General features: G+C 35.6%; 1 protein-coding gene across 2 annotated transcripts in view; it reads left to right on the top strand.

Moving 5' to 3' along the window:
* The window catches only part of PHKB (phosphorylase kinase regulatory subunit beta), a 242,624-nt gene that overhangs the window by 124,447 nt on the left and 96,013 nt on the right, over positions 1-22,164 (top strand). For both annotated transcript variants that reach the window (XM_045076026.1, XM_004744118.3), the window contains exons 12-14: positions 2,520-2,577; positions 3,338-3,415; positions 11,444-11,602. In XM_045076026.1, the coding sequence (XP_044931961.1) occupies positions 2,520-2,577; positions 3,338-3,415; positions 11,444-11,602 (295 nt within the window). The remainder of the gene's footprint in view (positions 1-2,519; positions 2,578-3,337; positions 3,416-11,443; positions 11,603-22,164) is intronic.

Genomic DNA, 22,164 nt, shown 5'->3' on the forward strand with positions numbered 1-22,164 from the left:
AACTTTACATCAGTCTATTAGGTTGAGTCAAAAGATCCATTTATTTCTCAAATATCTTCAGATATTTCTTCTCTACTTAATACATTTCCTGAGCTAATTTGTAGCACTTACATTTGAATTGGACCTGCTGTAACTACCACCCTGCAAATTTTCATCTTTGGATCAGTCCAGTAGAGGTTCTGTGTCTGTGTACCTGCTGGTGAGCACCAGCGTGGAGAGCCACAGCTATAGTCAGATGCCGCCCCAGATTCAGAGCACCCATCTTGGTTCAGTCCTCACTGCTGATTTCACCACTTGTCAGTACTGCTGTGTGACTCTGCCAGGAACTCCCTTACAAGCTTTTCCAGCTTTTTCCCTATTTGTATTCAAGTTCCCAGACTTTAATTCTTACTGGGTAGCCTTTCATTTCTGTTTGCCCTCCTCCACTGCACCTCTCCGTCATCCAGTCCTGCCTCCATCTCTGTCTCACTGAAGGTGCTGTCTGTTCTTCATCCTTGAGCTAACCCTCCATATGTACACCCCATCCTCTTCTCTTTTACTTCTTGGGTTTCTTACTCTTTCATTTGTTTACTTCTCTGATGGAAGGATGTCTGTCTCTATCTCTTTCTTTTTTTCCTCCTCATCTTCCTCACTTCTCCCTTCCTTCTGTCTTGCTCTCCCCCAACTCCAGTCAGCTTTTTTCCCTCAGCATAAGCACAGTGGTGTTCATTTAAAACCAAAACCAAAACCTTTACTCCTCTCTTCCTTTAGTCCTCTCTCTCTCTCTCCTTCTAGCCACACTTCTGAAAAGCATAGTCTGTTCTTGGTGTGTCTCCTTGTTTGCCTCCTACTCACTGCCTCATGTTATACTCCTCTTTGTCTTTAGCACTTTCCAGTAGCCCTGTTGGCTTCAGTCAGTTTAGGTCACTGGGTAGTGGAGGATTTTATGACCTTCTTTCACTGAATATCTCCTTGGCATTTGTATGTTTTAATTGAGTCTTCTTTCTTGGAATATTCTCCATTTTCTGTGATCGCATTCTTCCTAATCCTCTTCTGTCCTTGTCCTTTCAGGTTCTTTTTCTTCCACCTCCTAAACATTGCTCTTCTCCCAAGTTTCATCCTTAGTCCTATTCTTCTGTCATGCTATCCATGCAATCATAGCTTCAGCTATCACTCTTAACCCCAGATGTCCTTCTCCCCTTGGGTGTACTATGTGTATCCAGCTGCCTTTTGGACAAGTCCCACTCTTTGGCCCAAGCCCCAAACCTGAGAGTCATTCTAGGCTTTTCTGTCTCATTTAGCTCTCTTTATCACTCCCCAGGCCTAGCAGATTTAACTTCCTGTAAATCTTAATGTCTGTCCCTTCCTCTCTATTAACTCCTTGGCTAGTGATTCTTAAGCAAAGGATTTTGTGCCCCAGGAGACATTTGACAATATCAGTAGACGTTTTTCATTGTCACAACTTAGTGGGTGCTACTGGCATCTGGAAGGTAGAGGCCAGAGATGCTAATAAAGATTCTGCACTGCATAGAACAGCCTGTACAACAAAGAATTATTTGGCCCAAAATGTCAGTAGTGCTAAAATTGAGAAATTTCAGTTTAGGCTATCATATTTTCTCTGGATTGCTTCCAAGTAGCCTTCCACCTGGTTTCCTTTTTCTTGCCCCAAAACTCTGTTCAGTACTGCCAGCTTTCCAACTAGTAAGTAAATCTGATTCTGCTCAGTATTCATCAGTGCTTCCCTGTCACTTCCAGATCCAAGTCTCAGTCTTTTAGCATGATTCCCAGGTTTTTCCTGATCTGGCTGGCCTGGGCCAGGCCACCTCTTGGGCATTAATTTTCTCAATTTCTTGCTTGCTTGTTCCAAAAATACTGAATTGCTGGTTATTTCTTTAGCAGACTTTGTCCTTCCATGCATCTGTAGTTTATACTCTTGCTTTCTCTGCACAGAGTTCCCTTAGCTCCTCTCCCCAAAGAAATCCATCAAGTCTTAATTGAACTACGTCCGTTACTATTATCCCTTCCTAACCCTTGGGCGGACTCAGGTGTTTCCTTTTGTGTATTTCTGATGTACCATGTATAAACATTTCATATAATACTTTCGTAGTTTCTTTACATGCCTGACTGACTCCGCATAGGCTAGGAGCATTTGAGGGCAGGTTCTCTATTTATTTGTCTTCATAGCCCTCTGTCTAATTGGTGCCAGGCATTACTAAGTACTTAGTAAATATTTGTTGAATGAATGATTACTGTGTGATGGATTACATGAATGAGATTTTGAGTAACAAGAGTTCTAAGAATTTTTTTAGAAGCAGTTAAACTACTTATATCAGTCTAATTTTGTTATTACTATATACTTCTATGTATATCCTATATGCTATAATTCATTATACTATACAGTATAATCTATATACTTCTATATATCTTTGTTCTAACAGTTATTCCATATATAATTAATATATTTATTCTAATTAATATAATTGTTCTAACTAATATAATTAACTTCAGTGAAATTTTTAATATTTTATTTTATGTTTTAGCTATTTGATGGCATTGAATGTGAATTTCCCATATTTTTCCTTTACATGATGATTGATGGTAAGTGAGATTTTCTAAAATTTAAACTACGGGATATAAGTGGTTTAAAGAAAAGCAGATGAAATATGACCCTTTCAGCTAGCAAAATAGGCTATACTTCAGTGATGTTAACTGCTCTGCATTTTTATATGCTACTCTTCCACTTTCTGGGTGTATATTAAATCATTTAAAGAGTTCAAAAATACTTTGAAGTATTTAAGAAATTATACAAATATATTTTCATATTTGCAAAGAGAAATTTTTATGGATAGTAATAATAGATATTGTAATCTTTGACATTGTGAATATCTATAACATTTACACTTAAGAGTAGAGAAATTTCCATTAAAATTCAATAATCAGTTCTAAATGTTAACATGACCTAAAAACAATTTCATGGAATAATATACATATTTGCATTACTTTTTTCCAATTTTATTTTTATCATTTACATACAAAATTAACAAAATAATTATTAACTGGGCTAATAGATTTTTTCCTTTCTTTCTTTTCTTTTTTTTTTTTTTTGAGAGAGAGGGAGTGGAGAGGGAGGGGCACAGGGAGAAGGGAGATCTTAACTAGGCTCCATGCCCAGCATGGTGCCCAACATGGGGCTCTATCTCACAACCCTGAGATCATGACCTGAACCTAAATCAAGAGTCGAACGCTTAACCAACTTATTTATCCAGGTGCCCCATGGACTAGTCGAGTTTTCTAAAGCAAAATTTCTGTGGTACTTATTGAGCTCATATGCTATTGGTTTTTATATTTTAAATTTTAGGAGTTTTTAGAGGCAATCCCAAACAAGTAAAGGAGTATCAGGATCTTCTGACTCCATTACTTCATCAGACCACAGAAGGTATAGTTGGATTGTTTGTCAAGAAATTCTTCCTAATATTTCCTAAATGTTACTTTGAAATCTATAAATTACTCCTTTTTATCTTTTTTTAAAGTTGTTTTTTTTTTAAATTTTATTTATTTATTTGACAGAGAGAGATCACAAGTAGACAGAGAGGCAGGCAGAGAGAGAGAGAGGGAAGCAGGCTCCCTGCTGAGCAGAGAGCCCGATGTGGGCCTCGATCCCAGGACCCTGAGATCATGACCTGAGCCGAAGGCAGAGGCTTAACCCACTGAGCCACCCAGGCGCCCTAAATTACTCCTTTTTAAATATAACAACTTATATTAAATTATAAAAAATGGAGCCTTGAATGAATTGTAAGGAATAATCTATTATTTTGTTATTAGAAGTGTGTTTTTATAAAAGGAGTTCATTGGGCAAGACAAGGTTGAAGAATAAATTTAGGTGATTATGGTTGTAGTAATTACAAAATACTTTTCCAGGTGGGCAACTATGAAACTATGAAACTCCTTCACTCTGTGAAGTATGACAATAATATAGGGTAGCTGTTTTCTCTCCCGATCATCAGAGATGCTATGTTCAGGTGAATGCTGCCCCGTCCAGAGGGCTACCTTAAGAGGTTCTGCCATAGCCTAAAGGCACTACTACTGCCAGAAACAGATTGGCCTCATATTTGGAGTTACTTCTTGGACCTTTAGCATATTATTTTGAATGTCAGCCTAGTGCTAATGATTCATCCTTTGAGGATGGGTTTAATACTTTAGAAGTGGCTAAAAGACTCTTACAAATAGTATATTGGTTTTAGTTAAACACCAGCAGAGCCCATAAAAGAATATAACTGATTTTCAGTATGACTAGAAAACTAATAGTTCCAAAAAAGAAACTCTAGATTCTCTAGATTCTTTAGAGCTCCAGATTCTTTGGAGATTAGTGTTAGTAAAATAAGAACACATTCTCTTAAGTAAACAGCTTTGAAAACCTTTATCTGAAAGTGAAAAATCATGATGTATGGCTAAAAAATGGGTGGTCCTATGGACCCTTTCCACAAACTTGGAATTACAGCACTGGGCCTCATTCCTCCCTCAGGAGAAGTTTGTGATATTTTTTACAGTTTTCCACAAGTATTTTCAAATAAAAACTTCACAATGTGTGCTCAGCCTTTAAAATACTTGTAATGTTGAAGTAGCAAAGTATTTGTGAATAAACCTTGAATTCCAAATAAATATTAATTTTTGAAACCAGTTATTAATATCTTTATGCTCCAAATAATAATTTATCCAATGTGAAAAATAATGTAATGCATGCTGTAATGAATATAATGTTTGAAATCCAATCCCTTGAATCATATCTGTTAGTATTCAGTGGTAGATCATTGATGCATTGAGGGGGTAGTTTAGTGTACAACAGTTTAGTCTTTGTCATGTTCAGAAAGTGATGTTCAAACTCTTCTTTGTGTATCAAAGATCTTTTAACTGGTTTAGATACAAATATCACTATTGATTGCCTTTCTGAAAGGAGCTAAAGGAATGGAAAAGGCAGAATTCTAGGTCAGTCACTGTGGTTTCAGGATCCCACAGAAGCAACCAGGGTGCCTGAACCAATAGGTTGCCCAAGCGGTGAACTGGGGAAAATGGTTATAGTCCGTGAGCCCAAGAGGCACTCTCAGCTAAGGTCACCATAAACTATGAGCCAGGCCAGTAGCGAGAGCACTCTTTGCCTGCACACCAGAAAAAGACTGGGACATGTGGGCCATGTTACCAACCCCTGGGAGGGTCCAAAGAGCTGCACCAAAGAGGCAACAGCTCTCAGGGTGGCAGCAGCTCTGGAAAGGACAATAAAGCAGAACCCAGCTGGCATGTGGGAGTAGTGGAGGAGGGTGTATCTGTGTAAGCCCACAGATACTTCCAGTCCCAAAGATACAAAGTGCAGACATGCTTGTGGGTCTCTAGGAATGCTCCCAGGATAATTGCAGTCTGTGATCATGTGGCTCTGGGCCAAGGATCCAGTCAAGGCCATTTTTGCTCTGACCCTCTGAAGAGTCATGAAAAGTCAGCAAGGAACGAAAACCACACAGAGGACCTGCTCACCTTGAGGCCATCCTCCTGACAAGGGATGGTGCAATTCCACCCAGGCAAAGAAACCCGAGAAGCAGAACAGGAGGTACCTCCCCTAGAAGACAGACTGGAAGAATAGGTGAATGACAAGCTAATAGATCTCAAGGGTCTGTAAAAGTCCAGCACTATAGGAAAATAATATATTGAGCTCCAGGTGTTTCCTCACAACTTGTTTTTCCTTCAGTCTAAAATTTTACTTTTTTTTTTTTTTTACATTTTTCCCATTATAACTAGATCCTTATTTTACCAATTTATGTTTTTAAGTGGCTTTTTAACCTTTTATTCCACATCAACATTTTATAGATTTATGCCTCATTCTAGTCCTTTTTTCATGCTATTAAATTTTATTTTATTTATTTATTTAAAAAATATTTAATATATTTTAAAAATATATTTTAAAAAGACTTTATTTATTTAATTTATTTATTTGACAGAGGGAGATATAGCAAGAGAGGGAACACAAGCAGGGGCAGTAGGAGAGGGAAAAGTGGGCTTCCCGCAGAGTAGGGAGCCCTATGCGGGACTCAGTCCCAGGACCCTGGGATCATGACCTGAGCCGAAGGCAGACATTTAACAACTGAGCCACCCAGGTGCCCTAAGTTTTATTTTATATATATATGAACTTTGTTTTCTTTGCATATTTGGGATGTAGTGTCTTCTAACACACAAACCTAAATTCAGTTAGGAATAAGTAGAATCACCCTGCTTGTCCACCCTGAGAGATTATAGTCTTTCTCCACCATCCCCTTGTACCCCCCCCCATTTTTATTGTTTTGTTCATTTTGGCTTTGTTCGCATTTCTGTGGTGGCTGCAGATAATTTTAGATTTTTTCCTGTGGTGCATTTTGCTTGGGTCATGGTTGATATTTTGGACTCTATTCATTTGCTGATCCATCCTTCTTGGGCAGAATGACTAGAACTCACAACAAAGGAAGGAACCAGAGGCAATGTTCTCTGCCACAGAGCTAATCTATATGGATATAAGCAAGATGTCAGAGATAGAATTCAGGAGAGCAGTTATAAAGTTAATAGCTCGGTTTGAAAAAAGCATACATGACAATACAAAATCTCTGAGGGTGGAAATGAGATCTAACCACACAAAACTTAAAAATGCTATTGATAGGATGCAGTCTAAATTGGATGCTCTAAAGCTAGGGACAGTGACTCAGAAGAGAAATTAAGTGATCCAGAGGACAGGCTGATGGAAAGGAAGGAAGCTGAGGAAAAGACAGAGAAACAAATTATAGCCCATGAAGAAAGGCATATAGAATTTAATGATGCCTTGAAAAGAACCAATGTCAGAATCATTGGGATCCAAAGAGTGCAAAGAGAGAAGGCTAGAAAGTATATTTGAGCAAATCATGGCTGAGAACTTCCCTAATGTGGGGAATGAAACAAACATTCATGTCTAAGAGGCAGAGAGGACTCCTCACAAAATCAATAAAAATAGATCAACACCCTGACGTGTAATAGTAAAGCTTGCAAATCTTTGAGCCAAAGAAGCTATCCTGAGAGCAGCTAGGGAAAGTAGACTCCATACTTTGGAGGAGGAACATCGGAATAACATGAAATCTATCCACAGAATCCTGGTGGGCATGAAAAGCCAGCAAGATACATTCAGGATATTAAATGAGAAGAACATGCAGCCAAGAACACTTTATCCAGCAAGGCTGTCATTGAGAATAGAAGGAGAAAGAAAGTGTTCCCAGGACAGATGGAAAGAATATATGACCACCAAGAAATATTAAGGGGGATTCTGTAATTGAAAGGAGACCCCAAGAGTAATGTAGACCAAAAAATAACAGAGAGAGTCTACAGGAACAGGGACTTCACAGGCAATACAATGGCACTAAGTTCATATCTTTCAATAGTTACTCAATGTAAGTGGGCTGATGGTCCCATCAAAAGACACAGAGTTTCAGATTAGATAAAAAAGCAGGACCGATCCATATGCTGTCTACAGGAGACTCATTTTGAACATATTGAAAGTGAGGGGATGGAGAAAAATTTACCACTCCAGCAGACCACAAAAAAAAGCTGGGGTAGCAATCCTCATATCAGCCAAACTTGATTTTAAACAAAGAATCATAAGAGTTATAGAGGACACTTTATCATACTTAAAGGGTGTATTGAACAAGAAGATCTAACAATTTTGAATATCTATGCCTCCAACATGGGACCAGCACTTATTATTAGCAGTTATATGCCAACAAACTAGGTAATTTGGAAGAAATGGATATTCCTGGAAACTTATAATATATCATGACTGAAACAAGAAAAAATAGACAATCGGAACAGACCAATAACCAGCAAGGAAATTGAAACAGTTATCAAAAACCTCCCCAAAAACAAAAGTCCAAGGCCAGGTGACTTCCCAGAGTAATTCTACCAAACATTTAAAGAAGAGATAATACCTGTTCTACTGAAGGTGTTTCAAAAAATAAAAATGGAAGAAAACTTCCAAACTCTTTCTATGAGGCCAGCATTACCCTGATCCCCAAACCAGGCAAAGACCCCAACAAAAAGGAGAATTGCCGACAAAAATCCCTGATGAATATGGATGGATGCCAAAATACTCATCAAGATCCTAGTCAATAGGATCCAACAGTACATTAAAGGGATTATTCACTACCACCAGGTCAGATTTATTCTGGCATGCAAGGGCAGTTTAACATTCGCAGATCAATCAACGTGATAGATCACATCAACAAAAGAGGAGACAAGAACCATATGATCCTCTCAATTGATGCAGAAAATGCACTTAACAAAATAGAGCATCCTTTCTTGATTAAAACTCTTCACAGTGGAGGGTTAGAGGGAACATACCTCAATCTCATAAAAGCCATCTATGAAAAGCACACAGCAAATATCATTCTCACTGGGGAAAAACTGGGAGCTTTTCCCTTAATGTCAGGAACAGGACAGGAATGCTCACTGTCACCACTATTGTTCAACATAGTAGTAGAAGTCCTAGCCTCAGCAATCAGACAACAAAAAGAAAAGGCATTCAACTTGGCAAGGAAGTCAAACCCTCGCTCTTCATAGATGACATAATACTTTATGTGGAAAACCCAAAAGACTCCACCTCCAAATCACTAGAACTTATAAAGCAAATCAGCAATGTGGCAGAATACAAAATCAATGCACAGAAATCAGTCGCTTTTCTATACACTAACAATGTGACTGAAGAAGGAGAAATTAAGGAATAAATTCCACTTACAACTGCACCAAAAACCAAGATACCTAGGAATAAAACTAACCAAAGAGTTAAAGGATCTACACTCTAGAAACCACTGAACACTTACAAAAGAAACTGAGGAAGACACAAAGAGATGGATAAACATTCCGTGCTCATGGATTGGAAGGATAAACATTTTGGAAATGTCTATGCTACCCAGAACCATCTACTCTTTCAATGGAATCCCTGTCAAAAGACCATTGACATTTTTCACAGAGCTGGAACAAACAATCCTAAAATTTTAATGGAACCAGAAAAGATCCTGAATCGCCAGGGGAATGTTGAAAAAGAAAGCCAAAGCTGGGGGCATCACAATGCCTGACTTCAATCTATGTTACAAAGCTGTGCTCATCAAGACAGCATGGTACTGTACACAAAAAAAGACAGATCAGTGGAATAGACTAGAGAGTCCAGAAATGGACCCTCAACTAATGGTTAACTAATCTTTGAGAAAGCAGGAAAAAATATCTAATGGAAAAAAGACAGTCTCTTCAATAAATGGTATTGGGAAAATTAGACAGCCACATGCAGAAGAATGAAAGTGGACCATTTTCTTACACCGTACACAAAGATAAACTCAAAATGATGAAAGACCTCACTGTGAGACAGGAATCCATCAAAATCTTTGAGGAGAACACAGACAGCAACCTCTTCTACCTTGGACATAGCAAATTCTTTCAAAACATGTCTCGAAAGGGAAACAAAAGCAAAAATGAACTATTGGGACTTAATCAAGATAGAAAGCTTCTTCCCAGCAAAGGAAACAACCAATAAAACTAAAGGAAATGTATGGAATGGAAGAAGATATTTGCACATGTTATTATAGATAAAGGGCGGGTATCCAGGATCTATAAAGAACTCCAGCTGAACTCCCAGAAAAGCAAATAATCCCATCAAGAAAAGGGCGGAAGACATGAATAGACACTTCTCCAAGGAAGACATACCAATGACTAACAGACACATGAAAAAAATGCTCCATGGCACTTGCCAGCAGGGAAATACAAATCAAAACACAATGAGATACCACCTTACACCAGTTAGGTCAGCAAAAATTAATAAGACTCGAAACAACAAATGTTGATGAAGATGTGGAGTCAAGGGAACCCTCTTACACTGTTGGTGGGAGTGCAAGCTAGTACAGCCACTCTGGAAAACAATAGGGAGGTTCCTCAAGACACTAAAAATATAGCTACCCTACAACTCAGCAATTACACTACTAGGTATATACCACAAAGATACAGGTGTAGTGAAAGAAAGGGGCACATGCACCCCAGTGTTCATAGCATCAGTGTCCATAGTAACCGAACTATGGAAGGAGTCCAGACATCCTTCAGCAGATGAATGGATAAAGATGTGGTTCATATATACAATGGAATATTGCTCAACCATCAGAAAGGAGGAATACATTTACATTGACATGGATGAAACTGAAGGGGATTATGCTAAGTGAAATAAGTCAATTGGAGAAAGACAATTATCATATGGTTTCACTCATTATGTCGAACATAAGGAATAGTGCAGAGGCAATAGGGGAAGGGAGGGAAACTGAATGGGAAGAGATAGAGACAGAGACAAACCATATAAAACTCTTGACTCTGGGAAACCAACTGAGGGTTGCAGAAGGGGAGGTGGGAGGTTGGATGGGGTAAATGGGTGATGGGCATTAAGGAGGGCACATGATGTGATGAGCACTGGGTGGTGTATACAACTAGTGAATGAATCCCTGAACATTATATCAGAAACTAATGTTTTGTACTATATGTTGAATAATTGAATTTAAAATAAATAAAAAAGGAAACAAACAAACCAAATATCTCAATTGATAGATGTATAAAGGAAAAAAATCGGGGGGAAATTTATGCCATTTTATTAGGAAAAATAAATTTACCCAGGGTTGATAGTACAAAAAGTCTTCTTTAGCATTCTACAAGAGTGTTGTTTTTTTCTTTGTTACCCACAAAGATTTTAGGTTTTAAATGAGAAATTTTAGTTTCTATCAAGGAATGTATTTATTTATTTATTTCCAGGATTTTATTTAAATTCAATTCAGTTAACATATAGAGTATTATTGATTTCAGGAGAAAGATTTAGTAATTTATTACTTGCATATAATGCCCTATGCTCATTACAACACATGCCCTTCAAGGAATGTTTTAAACAAGTTGCTCACAGAGGAGGATGGATTTTTTTTTTTCCTCTTCAATGATATTAAATGGTAGATATTGGATTTGATGTTTAAAATGAGGATTTCTTTGCTTTAAGCAATGGCTCAGGGTTATAATTCTTCATTTGAGATTACACGGTATCTCATTTGTAATGCTTCTACAGACTAATCCTATTAAAGAAAACTTGTATGGCTCTAAATGTTTGCATACTGTATTTTTGTTGATTCATTTAAAGGTGTTAAAATTAAATGTTGTTAAAGGAGATTATGTACGTATTATTGGCTAAAGCATAGCATATTCTGTCAAATTAGTGTTAAAATCAAGGAGCTTTTTCCATGTTTTTCACTGGCAGTTTCTGAGGCCATTATATCCAATTTCCTGTAGCTGATCAAATCTCTTACTTTCTTTAAAACCCGTCTCTCTCTGTTTTCTAACATTTCAGTTTCTTGAGGGGAAAATTTGGGAGGACACTGGTCTTTGTATTTTAAATATGTATTTTTAAACTCCATAGGCTATCCTGTCATACCAAAGTACTATTACGTGCCAGCTGATTTTGTAGAATACGAGAAAAGAAACCCTGGTAGTCAAAAGCGATTTCCTAGCAACTGTGGCCGTGATGGAAAACTCTTTCTTTGGGGACAAGCCCTTTATATCATTGCAAAACTCCTGGGTAAGTAGAGAAGTTTGGGAACATTTTTTTCCCTTGATACCACGCTGTTAGAAATAAGTATATCCTTGCTCTCATCTTTCTTGGATTTGTGTGGTGTTTCCTACTATTAAGAGGTCTTGGGGAAGTTTCTTAGTATGTAAAGCTATATTAATATGTCTGTTTCGCTTAGTAATGATGGACAGTTTCTGGGAAGAATGTCAAATAGGTGTGAGTACCATTATGATCATTTAGGGGCTTCATTCAGCTTGGTGGATAGGTTTCTAGCAGGAGGCTGTGGAAACTTTGAGTTACTTTTATATAACATAACAAAAATTCTGATTTTATGCTTGCTCATAGCTTTAGTAAACCACTTGTCAAAAGGAATTGGTTAACTCAAAGTTCTCTTCTTTCCCATAAATATGCATTGGTAATTTACTCAGTTAGCTTAGAGGCTTAATGGGACCATTATTCATAATTTTTTGAGGATTTTTCAACTTCTCCCAAAACTTCTGCCGAATATGAGCACTCTTTGGACATATTGAGATGAAGGCTAATTTAAGGAACGCACACACAAAAGCATTATTATGCATCTTTCTGCATCATTGCTTGCTTAAATTTCAAATATTATTAGCATTCCCATCAAAAAGGCTATCAAATTAGAGTCAGAATTTCTTAATGGCAAACAAATTATGAAACAGGCTGATTGTAGATACTGTATGTACCTGCACTAAAAGAACTGCTTACCGTGTGAAGTATGTTATTGTCTTTGCTGTTCCCAGTATTACTGCATAAATGCTAAATTTGTTTGTGTTGTAAGAATAATCATCTTGGATTTCTTTCTTTCTTTTTTTTTTACATTCCATTAGGGAAGAATATTTCAGATTTCCAATTCAAGCTTTACACAAATGACATATAAAAGCACACAGAAGCTAACCAAAAAAGAGAAAATTAAGTTAATGCTGTTTTCAATTTGCTTGTTTCCTAACTGCATTTTCCAGGTCTCCATATATACTTAATGCTAATTTAAGAACCTGTAGAAAAATTTTCTTCTTTTAAGGGGACAGCTTTTTGATAAGGAGTTGATATTATTTATCAACTTTATCAATATTTATAATTATATTTATAATTTATAATTATATTTATAATTTATATTTATAATTTATATTTATAATTTATAATTATATTTATAATTTATAATTATATTTATAATTTATCAATATTATACAGGTATTGCTTTTAGATTTTCCAAAAGAAAAAAATATATATACACCTGAAGTAGTTTTCTTAGAATCAAGCCAAGTTGGCAAGGTTATCTCTGGCTAGAATGTTATTTTCCATCTCACTAGCATGAATACAAAGGAGTCTTCTGGTGATACAGTTAAATAAAACATGTTGTAGTAAAGGAGTAGTTAACTGATCTAAGGATAAAAATTTTAACATCTGAATCATAAATTTCTATATATTGGAGCTTGGAAATTATAATTGAGCTTAATGAAATTTTTCCGATTCTGAGGTTGAAAACTAGAACTTGGGATATTGAGTTTGAGATCTAAACCTTTATCATCCTGCTTTTTGCTCTGTATCTGGACTGTGATTAAGTGCTAGGAAGAGTGCTATTTGAGCAAAGTCTATGGATAAAATTGAGGAGGCTAATGAATTGGGAATGCAGAATTGACTGTACTATACATAAGCAACTTGGGTTTTTAAAAAGGAAGAAATTGAAAATAGTATCAGTCAGAGAAAAGCATTGTACCTTCCTTACTCTAAAATAAATGTATTGAATGTAGACAGATTTTGATTGTAGATAGCATTTCCTTATGTTAAGATGAGTGTGAACAGAAATAGTCCAGGCCAGACCTTCTCATTTCTGTTTCATGACCAAAAAGAAGAAAAACTTCAAAGAAAGAGTCTATTTCTCTTTTCCCTGCTGAGATCCTAAAAAGGCAGTTGAGAACATACAGAAGGTGTGTTGCAAACTATGAAACCACAAACTTTCTCTGCTGCTGAAAAAAGAGATGCTACATATTCATTAGCACTCTAACCTAGCTGTGTGTCATCTGGTTAACAAACTCACTGGTTAAGATGAATAAGATCTCAGAAGACTGAATCATTTAGTTACTCTTAACTCTTATATACTTGCCCCTAAGAACATTAAACTTCTATGGATGTTATTGAGATTCCAGGTGCCACATTTACTAACAAAGTCTTATTTATTCATTAAAGGGGCATGGTTGGATATTTGCTTAACAGCATTTTGTGGGTCCATTTAATTGGAATTAACTGAAAATAATAGAATAGTAAATTTTTGAAATTATTCTATGATATATGGTTTACCAATTCAGGCCAGTTTGCATCCAGTGAAATCTAGTAAGAATATTTTGCGTATATATATATATATATATATATATATATATACACACACACACACATATATACACACACACACACATATATATACACACACACACACACATACATATATATATATACACACACACACACATATATATATATATATACACACACACCCTAATGAATAATTATGCAACAAAACTATGTGACTTTCATCCCATTGTTAGAGCAAAAAGACTCAATATGTTTTTCCTGGCCTAAGACCTGAAATACCTAGTGTATTCTTAGAAAATAATTATTACAGTACTTCTTTCTTTAGAAAATTCAGATTTTAAGAAAATCAGTAGTTGCTATAAAATAAGTCAAAAGTTACAAATATTAATTTTATTTATTTATTTATATATATCTGACATAGAATTGCTATTACTGGAATACTATATTCTAATGTTTTCTTACAGTATTATATTATAGAAAATATTAGAGATAATTAAAAATAAAATCAAGTTTACATCTGATCTTCAGGCAAAACATGATGATTGTTAGTATTTGCTGTCTATCCCTTGTTCTTTTTTTTTATATAACTTTTTTTTATTACATGTTAGTTTTTGATGTAGTGTTCCATGATAAACATGCTTATTTAAACCAGATAAGACATATTTTAAGATATAACATTTGAGGGGCACCTGGGTGGCTCAGTGGGTTAAAGCCTCTGCCTTTGGCTCAGGTCATGATCTCAGAGTCTTGGGATCAAGCCCCGCATTGGGCTCTCTGCTCAGGAGGGAGCCTGCTTTACCTTCTCTGTCTGCCCGACTCTCTGCCTACTTGTGATCTCTCTCTGTGTCAAATAAATAAAATCTTAAAAAAAAAAAAAAGAACAATGGAGGTTGGACAGCCATTTATTCTAGCAGCAGAACTGGCTGCTAGAATAATAATTTGCGGGGCCCCGTGCAAAATGAAAACGCCTCTCTGCCTACTTGTGATCTCTCTGTCAAATAAATAAAAAAATCTTAAAAAAAATATAATATGAAACAAGATGGGATTGGGAGGGAGACAAACCATAAGTGACTCTTAATCTCACAAAACAAACTGAGGGTTGCCGGGGGGAGGGGGTTTGGGAGAAGGGGGTGGGATTATGGACATTGGGGAGGGTATGTGCTTTGGTGAGTGCTGTGAAGTGTGTAAACCTGGTGATTCACAGACCTGTACCCCTGGGGATAAAAATATATGTTTATAAAAAATAAAAAATTAAAATAAAAAATAAAAAAAATATATAATATTTGACTTGTCTTAGAATAAAATGATCATTAGCTATACCTTTAATCATTATTTAAATTTGGAAGTTTAGAAACCTGCCATAGAAGAGATGATCAGTCTCTAGAATACAGTGTATCTTTTTTTCCCGTATTTTTAAATTTAAATTTAGTTAATTAACATATATTATTGGTTTCAGAGGTACAGGCCTATGATTCATCAGTCTTATATAATACCTACTGTTCATTATATTACATGTCCTCCTTAATGTCCATCACCTTAATATCCTTCCTCCAACCCTCAGTTTGTTTCCTGTGATTAAGAGTCTCTTTTAGTTTGTCTCCCTCTCTGGTTTAGTCTTGTTCTATTTTTTCCTCTCTTCCCCTGTGATCTTTTGTTTTGTTTCTTAAATTCCACATATCAGTGAGATCATATGATAATTGTTTTTCTGTGATTGACTTATTTCGCTTTGCGTAATACCCTCTAGTTCCATCCACGTCACTGCAAGTAGCAAGATTTCATTTATTTTGGTGGCTGCATAATATTCCATATATATGTGTGTGTGTGTGTATATACACACACGCACGTGTGCGCGCACACACACACACACACATGCCACATCTTGTTTATCCATTCATCTGTTGATGGAGATTTGGGCTCTTTCCATAGTTTGGCTATTTTAGACATTGCTACTATAAACATTGGGGTGCAAATGCCCTTTCAGATCACTACATTTGTATCTTTGGGGTGTACCTTTTTAAGTGTTTTGCAAAAATAACTTCAAAAGTATTTATCACATAAAAGTCACTTGAAAAACCATGATCTTTGAATTGGATTTTTTTTTGAAGTTAAGAATACAAGAGAAATGTAACATAAGGTTAATGATAACTAACTCTAAAACTTCCCCAAAGTCATTACTTAACTTTAATATATTTCTTATTCAGTGTTATTAAAAAGAGAAACTAAGAGACCATGTTCCCTGGTCTTAGGTCTGGAAATAGCATATTGAGTTTAGCTTAAAAAAAATCTGACTTCTAGACTTTAGCTTTTCTTTTCAATATATTTTTAGTTAACTTCCCTTATATCCTGTACATCAGATATTAAGAACATGACCTTCATTTAGGCACCATTATAAGATGCCAAATCATTAAAGATTAGAGCATTATATACTGTGTAACTTAAGATAGGTGGATAGAAGAATGTTTTTAGGATGGATACTTTGAAAATAATAAATATCAAGAGTTAAAATGAGGCATGTTCTCTGATTAAATTTGAAAATATTGAGCAATTTTTTAAAAGATTTAATTTGTTTTAGAGACAAAAAATGCATGAGTGGAGGGAGGGGGAGAGGGAGAGTATCTTCAAGCAGACTCCCCACTGAGCACAGAGCCCAATGTGGGGCTTGATCTCATGATCCATGAAATCATGACCCAAGCCTAAACCAAGAGTTAGAAGCTAGACCACCTGTGCCAACCATATGCCCTAAAATATTGAGCAATTTTAATTAACTACAACTTTCTTTCCAACACACACAAACTCCCAGAATATTCAGGTGAATGAAAATTCTCTTGAATTTTACAAAGGATTATTTTCCTTTTTGAGGGAGGTGTTATTGAATTTCCTAGGAGTGTTAATAAGAGATGTCTAAAGTGATAAGATAGATATAGGGGTATATTAAATTATGCTAAATGTTATATACTTATAAAGTTCCCAACTTAACTTTTTGGGTTCTAATGTTCTTTGGTAAGTCATTTTTTGGAATCTAATTTATTTTCCAGTAGAAACTGTGTTTTAAATGATTATTGACACCCAGCACACTTGTAACCAACCATTTGATATAGATTATTTCTCTTATATAATCATCTTTTTCCTTCACCTCCTTCTCTGCCTGTTTCTCTTCCTATTTTTCTTTTCATGTTTTTCTTGGACTGTGATGGAAAGATTAGGAGTTTCAGAGTCATGAACTTAAGAAACTGGACAGTTCAGGATTTCAGTGAAGTTTCTGCTACTTATCACTTACATGACTTGAAGAATTTTCTTAACTTCTGTATCATCAGTTTTTTTTTTTAAACTGATGGATGGATTAACTGATGAAGAAATATACATAAAACATTTACTGTGGCACAGATACATACTTAAATGGCTCTATTTCCTGTACTTCCTTCTGCCTTCCCTCTCTCAGCCACTATTTAAGAGATAGTATTTGTTAAAATGTATTTCATAGTTCTTATTAACCAGAAAATCTAGGATGCTCATGGGCCCTCCTTGTATGTACCCCCATAGTCACAAAACATCACAAGAATAAAATGCTTCCCTAATTGCTACTTAATCTTTTGTCTTCTCTGTGATTTAGCTGCTATATGCAGAGGCCTACTGTATGCTAGTCACTGATATCCAGTAGCCCTACAGCAAGAAAATGACAACCTAGGAAATATATACTACTTCCTAATTCTAATGTTTGTAGCTAAGGTAAATTCATTTGCATTTGATTTCATTCATGGTATTTTTTGCCCAATTGACGTCAGATGTAAAAACTAGTGATTAAGCCTGGAAACCTAAATGCTTTTAAAAGTTAAATTTAGTGATAAAGTGCCCCCTAGTGTGGTGTGCACGAGGACAAAAGAAATTGGTCTTGATTTTCTTTCTTTTTTTTTTTTTTAATTTTTATTTATTTATTTGACAAAGAGAGATACAGCAAGGTAGGGAACACAAGCAGGGGGAGTGGGAGAGGGATAAGCAGGCTTCCAGCTGAGCAGGGAGCCCAATGTGGGGCTCCATCCAAGGATCCTGGGATCATGACCTGAGCAAAAGGCAGCTGCTTAACGACTGAGCCACCCTTGGCACCCGGGTCTTGATTTTCATTGGTCTCTTGACTTCAAAAGCAGTTGACTCCTTACTCAGTATAGGACAAGGTTTTGGTACTGATCAGTTAAAGATAAAACGAACAGATAAAGAGTATACAGATACATTTCTACATTGTGGTTGCTAAGAGATTTCCCAGCTGTTACACTTCAGGAAACTTCAAGCAGAAAGACATCGATTTCTAAGCACTTTTGTTATCTTTTTCATGGTATCTGTGTGATTGCTAGTGCCCTGAAGTGAGATTTCTGGGCAGTAGGCATTATAAACATCTTGCAAGCACATGCAATACAGTATGACTCTAAAAGCTTCACCTAAGAAGATTTTCTTCCTTTAGCTTATTATATAAATTTCTGGCTTTCTTAAAACTAAAATTTTTAGTTAAATTGCTACTAAGGCTAGGAAACTTGTATAAAAATTTATGATCCCACCCTTAAATATATTAGTAAAATTGAATATAAAAGCAGTAATGCCTAGAGTCTGAGAAGACTGCATACATCAGACTGTTTCCCAGAAATACTAATAATACCTGCTTTAAAATGTATCCGATTCTGTGCTCTGTCCTTTGTAAGTTTTAACCTAGGTAATCCTCCTAGCTTCATATGAGTCATAACTGAAGCTCAGAAGAGTTTAGCAACTCATCCAAGGTTACATAGCCCGTGACTGATTTACTGATTTATTCTGGAATCTGCAGGGTGATTGTATCACCTCTAACCTTTCTAAATACGCTCATTAAAAATAAAAACCTTGCTTATAATAAAAGATATTAATTTGTATCCTATTTTCATTTACATGCTTATTTTTTAAAAACGATTTCTTAGTGATTTTTTGTCCTCTATGAATTGTCTAGTTTTCTTTGCCCATTTAACTTTGATTTTGATGGGTTTTCTTATCAGTCTGCATGAATGTTTTATGTATTAGGTGTATTGACCTCTTTGGTATTTTCCTAGTTTGTTTGCCTATGAATTTTTTTTTTTTTGCATTGCTTTTTGATGAATGAAATTTAAAGTCATTATATAATTAGATCTATCATTATTTTTCAATTTAATTCTGGCCATGGAATTTAACATTTAATTCTAAGAAATCCATCCCTGTTAGTCAATTGAGTTAAAAGCATTTATAAATTTGAATTTTTTGGTATGGTATCTGAGGTTGAGGATCTACATTTTCTTTTTCTCTGTCGCTTATTTCTTAATACATGTGTTACTAATAGGTGGCACTACAGCTGAGAATCAGTTAGGCTTAGAAGCACATAATTTTACCCTGTAAATTATCTGCTGAGCCTATTTTAGTGTGTCCTATATAATTTTGGTGTCATGATAAAAAATTACTTGCTCTGTTAAATTTCCTTTGAATTGTCATTTTATTAAAGAAACAAAAATTCTTCTTGATATTTTCTCTTTACCCTCAATAATGATTGAAGTAAACCTGGTGTATTTTTCATAAAATATCTACACACAAAAAATAAAAATATTAATGAACCTAATCTGTTGTCTAAAGATTTAAAGACAGCTGTCCCTATTTATAGAAATGCTTATCTGTGAAGTTTGTTACCATACTATGAAATGTAGAAAGCCATTGGTCTTATATCCTTGTTCCATTATTTTCATTTTAAATATTCTGTAGTTGGTTGGGCACACATTCCTTCAGGCTTTCACTCTTCACCAGAAAGCCAGTACCATGGAACTGGCACAGTGAGGAATTCTGTTTTGCCTCCTGAATGTCCAAAATCAATGCAGTTCAAAAAAATACGTTTATAATATGATCTTTTTGAGGTATTAGTCACTTTTACCATTATGAAAATTAAAGCAATGATTACAGCAATTGATGTTTCCAAATTTGTTAACCCAGTAGTTTATTATTTTGTTTAATAAGTCTCTTGAGCACCTACTATATGGAAGATGATGTGCTAGAAAGTGGGGACTAGCCATGAATGAGAAGCATACAGCCTGTGGGGTTATAGATGAGCACATGGTGGAAGTTCGGATGTCAAGCTGGATATATAGATGTAGCACAAATAGAGAAATGAGAAGGAAATACAAAGAAATAAGCTTTTTCAAGAGACTTGGTTAACTGATCCATATCAATTTTACAGATTAGCATTTATGCTTTCCATGGATTTAAGATTTACTAATTTTTCTGTCATTTATAAATAACATAATAATAAAGATAGAATTTTATTTCTGTAGAAAGACAGTGAAACATTAATTATGTAAAATGCTTGTTGATAGTGGAAATTTTTTCACATCCAATGATCAGACAAATGAGATAGGGAAATAATTTGGTGCTATTTAGAATATCATTGTACTAATCAACCCTGCATCATGAGCTCAACTGATATTAATAAATAGAAATTATATGGCGGTATTAGCCATAATTAAGCCTACATTGATTTGGTTTAAATTTTACAAAAGTGTATTTTTTTTCAGAGGTAGAAGCATATTCTGTGATTTGAATAGGAAAAATATAACATATCAAGGTCTAAGTTATTTGTGGAATGTTTTCTCCTATTGGTATATTTTCCATCTGTGTTGTATACAGTGTCAGTGTTCTTAAAGGGTAAAATTAGTCTAGGCTATGAGTGCAAACTCGAGAGAGAGACTGTGTTTGAATCTAAGCTCTGTCATTTACTTTCTGTGTGCAAGTTGCTGAGCCCCTCCGTGCCTCCATTTTGTCATCCATAAAATGACAAGATTGTGGTGAGGATTAATGAATTAGTATAAATGAACTGCTCAAATGAGGCTAGGAACAGAGTGAGCACCTGTGGTTCCTGTGACAGAGGCAACAGTGCCTGCACTGTTCCTCCTTTCTCTTGTCATGCTATCATTAATATCACTTTTATTATTACTAAAAACATCTTTCAAGAGTTACTAAAAACACCTTCTGTGATTCTGTCTTTTGGATAACATTGCATACGTGCCCTGAAGTTAACCCTAGAATAGAAATACCTGTATAATGAGAAACATTACCCTAGCTGCAAGGAAATTTACAATTGTTTCTGTGGTTGACTTTCTGCTCCGTTTTTCAAATTATTCACTGAGTTAAAGAAGTACCTAAAAAACTATGGAAAATTAGGTTGTTGGTTTTTGTTTGTTTGTTTGTTTGGTTGGATTTTTACTAAATATTATACACAGGTAAATTTATATGACATTCAGCATGGTGTCATTTTTATGTAATCAGTAAAGAACTGAAGATCAAATATGAAATGAAGACTTTTCATAGCATAAGTGTAGCAAAAATTGTGCTGATTCACTTTGGAAGAAGTTAGATTCTTTTTTTTTTTTTTAATGTTGTTCGATTACCTTTACATGTCTCAGTATAACTAAGATAACATTAGTTATTTTGTTTAATAAGTCTCTTGAGCACCTACTATATGGAAGATGATGTGCTAGAAAGTGGGGACTAGCCATGAATGAGAAGCATACAGCCTGTGGGGTTATAGATGAGCACATGGTGGAAGTTCGGATGTCAGTTGCTGGGACCGTGTATGCCTGTGGTAAATTTGCATAGATACTGCCAACTTGCACTCCAACAAGGTCATGCAGAATTACACTTTGAAGTTTTCTTTTCACCACCCCTTGCTAGCATAGTCCTCTCCATGTCCAAAGAGAATTCCTGTTAAGCCTTAGGTTCTGACTCTCTCTGAGAGGTGTTACAATAGAAGACAGCAGAGAACCACTGACTTAATACCTTCTCCTCACCCTCTCCTCCCAAACTCTAAATTACCTTCATTATTATGCCCTTGGATTTTTTTTTTATTCTTTTTTAACTTAAAAAATTTTTTTTAATAAACATATAATGTATTTTTATCCCCAGGGGTACAGGTCTGTGAATCGCCAGGTTTACACATTTCACAGCACTCATCATAGCACATGCACTCCCCAATGTCCATCCTCACCACCCTCTCCCATCCCCCCTCCCCCCCAGCAACCCTCAGTCTGTTTTTTGAAATTGAGTCTTTTATGGTTTGTCTCCCTCCCAATCCCACCTTCTTTCATTTTTTCTTTTCCTACCCCGCAACCCCCCCACATTGCATTTCCACTTCCTCGTATCAGGGAGATCGTATGATAGTTGTCTTTCTCTGATTGACTTATTTCACTAAGCATAATACCATCTAGTTC

Source organism: Mustela putorius, unplaced genomic scaffold, assembly GCF_011764305.1.
Source record: "Mustela putorius furo isolate JIRA1106 unplaced genomic scaffold, ASM1176430v1.1 tig00000174_pilon_pilon_pilon, whole genome shotgun sequence".
Classification (NCBI taxonomy): domain Eukaryota; kingdom Metazoa; phylum Chordata; class Mammalia; order Carnivora; family Mustelidae; genus Mustela; species Mustela putorius.